Source organism: Topomyia yanbarensis, chromosome 2 (genome assembly GCF_030247195.1).
Source record: "Topomyia yanbarensis strain Yona2022 chromosome 2, ASM3024719v1, whole genome shotgun sequence".
Lineage (NCBI taxonomy): Eukaryota > Metazoa > Arthropoda > Insecta > Diptera > Culicidae > Topomyia > Topomyia yanbarensis.
In genome coordinates, this window is record NC_080671.1 from 256,870,327 (window position 1) to 256,877,879 (window position 7,553).

General features: G+C 26.7%; 1 protein-coding gene across 1 annotated transcript; it reads right to left on the reverse strand.

Moving 5' to 3' along the window:
• Positions 1-4,063: 4,063 nt before the first annotated feature.
• On the reverse strand, positions 4,064-5,788 carry LOC131679018 (liprin-alpha-2-like). Its single transcript, XM_058959530.1, has 2 exons — positions 5,442-5,788; positions 4,064-4,450 (listed from the first exon to the last, which is right to left on the reverse strand). The coding sequence occupies exons 1-2, from the start codon at positions 5,712-5,714 to the stop codon at positions 4,088-4,090; spliced, it is 636 nt and encodes a 211-aa protein (XP_058815513.1). The 5' UTR covers positions 5,715-5,788; the 3' UTR covers positions 4,064-4,087.
• Between the last annotated feature and the right edge of the window lie 1,765 nt (positions 5,789-7,553).

The following is a 7,553-nucleotide window of genomic DNA, read 5'->3' on the forward strand; positions in this document are numbered from 1 at the left end:
GAATTTTAGAATTTTAGAATTTTAGAATTTTAGAATTTTAGAATTTTAGAATTTTAGAATTTTAGAATTTTAGAATTTTAGAATTTTAGAATTTTAGAATTTTAGAATTTTAGAATTTTAGAATTTTAGAATTTTAGAATTTTAGAATTTTAGAATTTTAGAATTTTAGAATTTTAGAATTTTAGAATTTTAGAATTTTAGAATTTTAGAATTTTAGAATTTTAGAATTTTAGAATTTTAGAATTTTAGAATTTTAGAATTTTAGAATTTTAGAATTTTAGAATTTTAGAATTTTAGAATTTTAGAATTTTAGAATTTTAGAATTTTAGAATTTTAGAATTTTAGAATTTTAGAATTTTAGAATTTTAGAATTTTAGAATTTTAGAATTTTAGAATTTTAGAATTTTAGAATTTTAGAATTTTAGAATTTTAGAATTTTAGAATTTTAGAATTTTAGAATTTTAGAATTTTAGAATTTTAGAATTTTAGAATTTTAGAATTTTAGAATTTTAGAATTTTAGAATTTTAGAATTTTAGAATTTTAGAATTTTAGAATTTTAGAATTTTAGAATTTTAGAATTTTAGAATTTTAGAATTTTAGAATTTTAGAATTTTAGAATTTTAGAATTTTAGAATTTTAGAATTTTAGAATTTTAGAATTTTAGAATTTTAGAATTTTAGAATTTTAGAATTTTAGAATTTTAGAATTTTAGAATTTTAGAATTTTAGAATTTTAGAATTTTAGAATTTTAGAATTTTAGAATTTTAGAATTTTAGAATTTTAGAATTTTAGAATTTTAATATATTAGAATTTTAGAATTTTAGAATTTTAGAATTTTAGAATTTAGAATTTTAGAATTTTTAGAATTTTAGAATTTTAGAATTTTAGAATTTTAGAAATTTTAGAATTTTAGAATTTTAGAATTTTAGAATTTTAGAATTTTAGAATTTTAGAATTTTAGAATTTTAGAATTTTAGAATTTTAGAATTTTAGAATTTTAGAATTTTAGAATTTTAGAATTTTAGAATTTTAGAATTTTAGAATTTTAGAATTTTAGAATTTTAGAATTTTAGAATTTTGATTTAGAATTTTAGAATTTTAGAATTTTAGAATTTTAGAATTTTAGAATTTTAGAATAGAATAAAATTTTAGAATTTTAGAATTTTAGAATTTTAGAATTTTAGAATTTTAGAATTTTAGAATTTTAGAATTTTAGAATTTTAGAATTTTAGAATTTTAGAATTTTAGAATTTTAGAATTTTAGAATTTTAGAATTTTAGAATTTTAGAATTTTAGAATTTTAGAATTTTAGAATTTTAGAATTTTAGAATTTTAGAATTTTAGAATTTTAGAATTTTAGAATTTTAGAATTTTAGAATTTTAGAATTTTAGAATTTTAGAATTTTAGAATTTTAGAATTTTTGAATTTTTGAATTTTTGAATTTTTGAATTTTAGAATTTTAGAATTTTAGAATTTTAGAATTTTAGAATTTTAGAATTTTAGAATTTTAGAATTTTAGAATTTTAGAATTTTAGAATTTTAGAATTTTAGAATTTTAGAATTTTAGAATTTTAGAATTTTAGAATTTTAGAATTTTAGAATTTTAGAATTTTAGAATTTTAGAATTTTAGAATTTTAGAATTTTAGAATTTTAGAATTTTAGAATTTTAGAATTTTAGAATTTTAGAATTTTAGAATTTTAGAATTTTAGAATTTTAGAATTTTAGAATTTTAGAATTTTAGAATTTTAGAATTTTAGAATTTTAGAATTTTAGAATTTTAGAATTTTAGAATTTTAGAATTTTAGAATTTTAGAATTTTAGAATTTTAGAATTTTAGAATTTTAGAATTTTAGAATTTTAGAATTTTAGAATTTTAGAATTTTAGAATTTTAGAATTTTAGAATTTTAGAATTTTAGAATTTTAGAATTTTAGAATTTTAGAATTTTAGAATTTTAGAATTTTAGAATTTTAGAATTTTAGAATTTTAGAATTTTAGAATTTTAGAATTTTAGAATTTTAGAATTTTAGAATTTTAGAATTTTAGAATTTTAGAATTTTAGAATTTTAGAACTTTAGAATTTTAGAATTTTAGAATTTTAGAATTTTAGAATTTTAGAATTTTAGAATTTTAGAATTTTAGAATTTTAGAATTTTAGAATTTTAGAATTTTAGAATTTTAGAATTTTAGAATTTTAGAATTTTAGAATTTTAGAATTTTAGAATTTTAGAATTTTAGAATTTTAGAATTTTAGAATTTTAGAATTTTAGAATTTTAGAATTTTAGAATTTTAGAATTTTAGAATTTTAGAATTTTAGAATTTTAGAATTTTAGAATTTTAGAATTTTAAGGAGCATGGCGGCCTTTTACACTGTTTTTATTTGGCTTCAGGGTGTAGCCATTTCTGCAATGACACCCAATAAAGTTAGCTGGAAATGAACTGGAATTCTGGCTGGTTCCAGTTCGTATAAAGGAATTCCACGAAGATCCGTCCTATATAGTTTAATCAACAGACCCTATGGTTGAAATATATTTTGGTTGCTTTCATGTAACTTTCAAATGGTTTATCGCCTTGATGTCAAAGAGAAAATTGCACGAAAGTTTACGGGCCTTTTGAAAAACCTATTATTGTTGATGGAGAAACGCGACTAACTTATGAAAAGGTCGTAATAAAACAAAATAATTGTGTTGTTAAAACAAAAGTTAAAATATCTCGAGAACTACTACATTTTAGAATTTTTTTGGTAAGAGCATTTCGATTTAAAATGGCGTTTAGAATCATATTCAAAAAGAAAATTGTATTTTTGACTGCAAATAGTAAGAATTATAAAAAAATGTCAAAAGTTGTTGTTAGGAAAACTTTTTTATTGAAAGCTTCTCCAGGACACTAAAAAGGTTGCTTTTACGTCTTTGAAACGATAAACATTAAATTTTTGACATTTTTTAATGGGGTAACGCGAATAACTTTTAAAAAGAGCATAATTACACGAATTAATTGTTTTTGAAGTAGCAAAATTTCAAATATCTCGAAGACTATCGCATTTTGGAAGATTTTTGTTAAATGCATTTTGATTTTAAATGGTGTTTAGAATTATATTCTGTAATAAAATTACAATTTTGTATGTCAATTAGTATGAAATTTAAAAACGTGTACGAAGTTATTGTTAGAAAAACTTTTTTACCGATTTTTTCTCCATCATGCAATCACAATCAAAATATTTCTTTTCTCTTTAGGTTTTTGGTAACAAAATATAAAAAATTTAAAAAATGGGTTTTTTCGCAATTTAAATTTTTATCATAAATTTTTGTTTTTTTGAAAAATGACACATTTTTTTCAGCGCATATTTTTTTTGGACAGAAGTATTCATTCCCTGAAACTTGTTCTCAGATAGTTTTGCTGTATAAAATACAGTAATCGAACAAAAAAATTTTAAAACTCATACACGTAGAAACGTTTACGCCCTTTTGAAAAATTACTCTTGTATCAAAATATTCCAATTGCCAGAGAATATCATGGAGATTCATACAGCGAACACACCTGCAAAGTTTCGTTCGAATCGACGATGGTCATATTTTGCGGTCGGCCGGTTTCTCATGGAATCCCTCTATACGGACTCCAGTGACACAACCGATTCTAACTGGAATCGGTTGTGTCATTGGAGCCGGAATACGAACTGGAACCAACCAGAATTACGGTTCATTTCCGGCTGAGCTTAATTGGGCAGATACTACCCAGTTAAACTCATTCCGGAACCGGTTCGGATTTCTGGATGGAGTCAGTATGGATTCCAACTCAAATGCAACAACCGATTCCGGCTCAATCGGTTTCAGAATCGGTTGTTGCATTTGAGTTGGAATCCATACTGACTCCATTCAGGATTCCGAATCAAATTCCGAATAGTTTGACCGGGTAACGTCTTAGATCGGACTAAACTCAGGCCTAAAATCAAAGATAGTACCGTGTGGCGATACCAACTAGCTTCAAGCTTACCGTTAAAGTGAATTAAAACAGGTTTTCTTTGAACAGTTTTGCAAAGAAAATTAATTGATCGTGAATATTAAACTATAGAAGTGATATTCTAAATTACCGTATCTCATTGTTTATGGCATCTAGTTGCTCTTGAAGCATCATGGCAAGAGTTTGAGCGTCGGTATGTTCGCTTGGAGATATTACATCAGTAGTACTGAACAAACTATCTGTGTCTTCAGTTTCCATAGTGCCATCTTCACAATGTTGTGTGCTTGTAATTTGTTGTATTTTTTCCCAATCCTGCTCTGCTAGTGATCTTGTAAAATGTTCTTCATCCAGTATCTTTTTTCTTCTGATGTTAAGCGCATCGAAACTAGAATGCGAAGCACTTCTAGGAAAATGATCAGCTTCGGAAACATTAGTAGGTGATAAACTCCTGGTTAAAGCTTCGGTCTGTTGAATATTAAATGCTATTTCCTGAAGATAACAATATTAACAATACATTTTGGAGTGAAAACCCAATATTAACAATACATTTTGGAGTGAAAACCCGATCAGAAGGGCATAACTGATAACATAACATATAACATATAACAACTGGAGTTATTTATTTCATAATTTTTTTGAAACAAAACCTGTTTATAACATTTATAACATTTATAACATAACATTTATAATCCAGCTGGTTGGTTGTTAAGGTTGAACAGAGAATGGGCAAAAATCGAAAACGAAAAAAGCAGTTTTTTTCCACACCGTGTGTTAGATTTTCAAAAAAAATCAATCAGCAGTACTTTAACAACATTCGACATAAGCTGATTGATTTTTATAAAGATCTAACACACAGTGTTAGACAGCTGCTTTTTTCGGTTTTCGATTTTTGCCCATTCTCTGTCCAACCGTAAAGTAACAAGAAATAAAACAAAAAACTGGCTAATGAGAACAAAATTGTAACAAAGTTTGATATGATTTTATAAAAGTTAAAAATAAATGAGATATAATTTTGTTTTCCAAAAATATAAACCTTTATTGCAACCTCTGGGAGAGATTAGATAGAAACTGTAATAGATATAATCATCTAATGACAGTGATCTAGTAACAAACGATCTAATCATAATGTGATCATTTCATAACAGATTATGTTATAATATTAATAGTATAGAAACCCGATCAGAAACACATAACAGAAATATTTCAAAACTATATCTCGCATTGCTACTTGTTATAAATTTCTGTTACTTTAACTACCTACGAGACCTATAAATTACACAATAATTACACCTATAACACAATATGTTACAAAAATTGTGTTCTGTTATAATCTTGTTATTTCATTCTGATCAGGAAACTATTCGTAAAACATTAAATTCCGTTATCTGAATATAACCCCAGTTGTTATAAATATCAACCATAGTTAGAATAGTGTTATTGTTTTGCTCATCTGATCGGGAGAGAAATCAATTTATATTACCTGTTGTAATAATTGTCTTTTGAAATTTTCCATCTCTAGTCTGCTTTTTGACAATTCTTTGATGATTTCAGATTTTTCATGGATTAATTCATCTGCATATTTTTTAGCTTTATCTAGCTCCTGAGTCAAAGTGTTTTTTTCTTCTAAAGCAGTCATTCTTTCTTTAAGATGAACTTGCAACCGATCGTTGGATTCAGATAGCAATTTATCAACCGTTGAAGACAACCTTTGGTTGTGCTCTTCATTCATTTTCAGTCTTTGATTCAAACGCATTAACTCCGCATTTTTTTCTTCTAAACTTGCCTCTAGACGTGATATTCTATCATCTGCAGAACCGTGGCGTTCTTGAACCTAAAAAAATATGAGAAATCGCGATTAAATATGCATATCATCCATCAATAAGGTAAAATCAGGTCAAATAAACAATCTGAATAACAAAAAAGTGTAATATTTTTTTGTACAAACTTATTCGTGTATGGTAGTTAGAATGAAAAGATAAAAATGTACCCCGTTGGCCCTCATTTGAATCGGTTTCTAGTCCCACCAGAAGTTGCTGCTCACAATTTGAGTCAAATCGAAGCAGTCTAGCTACCGAACCAACATACTTAAAGCGTGGGATTTTTCACTTTGCATAGCTTTCATTTCCACCCCCAGGCAGAGGTGGGAAAATACCGGTTGCGTACCGGTGCGGTAAACCAAATCTCCATACGTATTTGTGTTTCCATTACATTGTGTGCGGTCTTACCGCTGGTTGTGTTTCAATTGACATCCCTATCTCTACATACAGAGCTTGACAATAGGCAACATCGTTTTTCCACCAGAGATGCCAGATTTGCAGACATGTCTGCAAATTCGCAGACTTTTAATTTTAGCTGCAGATTTTTCAAATGACGAAGATATTTGCAGATTTTTTAGTTTGCTTGCCGATATATTACAGATTCTTGATAATAAAGGCTTTAGGTTACACTAGTTTCAAATCTACTTTAGGTTTTTCCTTCATAAGCAATTTCTCTCTACTTATCTTGGGCTATAAATGCACTACTTTCATTTAATATAACACATCATCAATAAGTCATTTTTGGTCAAGAATAGTTTTTCTGACATTTTTTGTTCTTCCCAGACTTTTAAAATTATTATTGCAGACATTTGAAAAAAGTATCTGGCATCTCTGTTTTCCACCGATCGATGGAGGTCAGTTTGACAACGTCAAAATCGCTTGAAATATCATCAGCCAACAATAAACAACAGTACACAAAAGAAAACAATGCACACTTTCTCTGGTTTCATGCAAACTAAAATGCTTCTTGTTAGTATTTAGAACAAATCTCGTCCATTTTGTTACTAAAGTTACCAGTACACTGTTTGTCATAACGTGAAATATTTGACATCTTTCGTGAAGTAAATTTGAACTGCTGTGTATTGGCTCTTCAAATATTTTATAAAACAGTTTGCCAAACATTTTATTCGTGTTTGTCAAAGCGATTATTTGTCGATTTGTTAAACAGTGTACTGACCAGTTTGTCAAAACTTCAAACAGCGTAACGCTGCAGTTTGTCAAACTTGTTGATGGAGAAGTTTGTCAAACTTGTTGATGGAGAAGTTTAACAAACATGCTTTGCTCATTCAGCACAGCAAAATACGCCCTACGCGAAACTGATTCGTTTTGACAGGATTTGTTGTCAAAACGAAAAAAGCTAAGGTTTTAAACTCGGCGCTATTTTGATATTGTTGGTATTTGTTTAGAAGTGGCAAAGCTTTAGGTTTTCCCCTGGTCAAATCACGTGCGAAATCCCTTGACCAGTTTACTAAACTATAAACTTGGTGTAACAGAGAATATTGATTGGTGTTTGCTTTGATTTAATTACAATCTGCATATTATGCTTCAAATGAGGTAAAAAAGTTATAAATCCAAAAAGCAAAATATGTGATTCATATAGAGATAAATTAAATTCGAAAATGCACTCGGTAGAGGTATATTGAAAATGTCCACTGAATTTAATCAAATATCTACTTGGCTAATTTCGCTTTTCATGTAGAACAAATCAACATTTTTAATACCAATGAAATAATGGAAATGAGCTGCTGTGATTACCATATCAGCGTTGCTTGTAC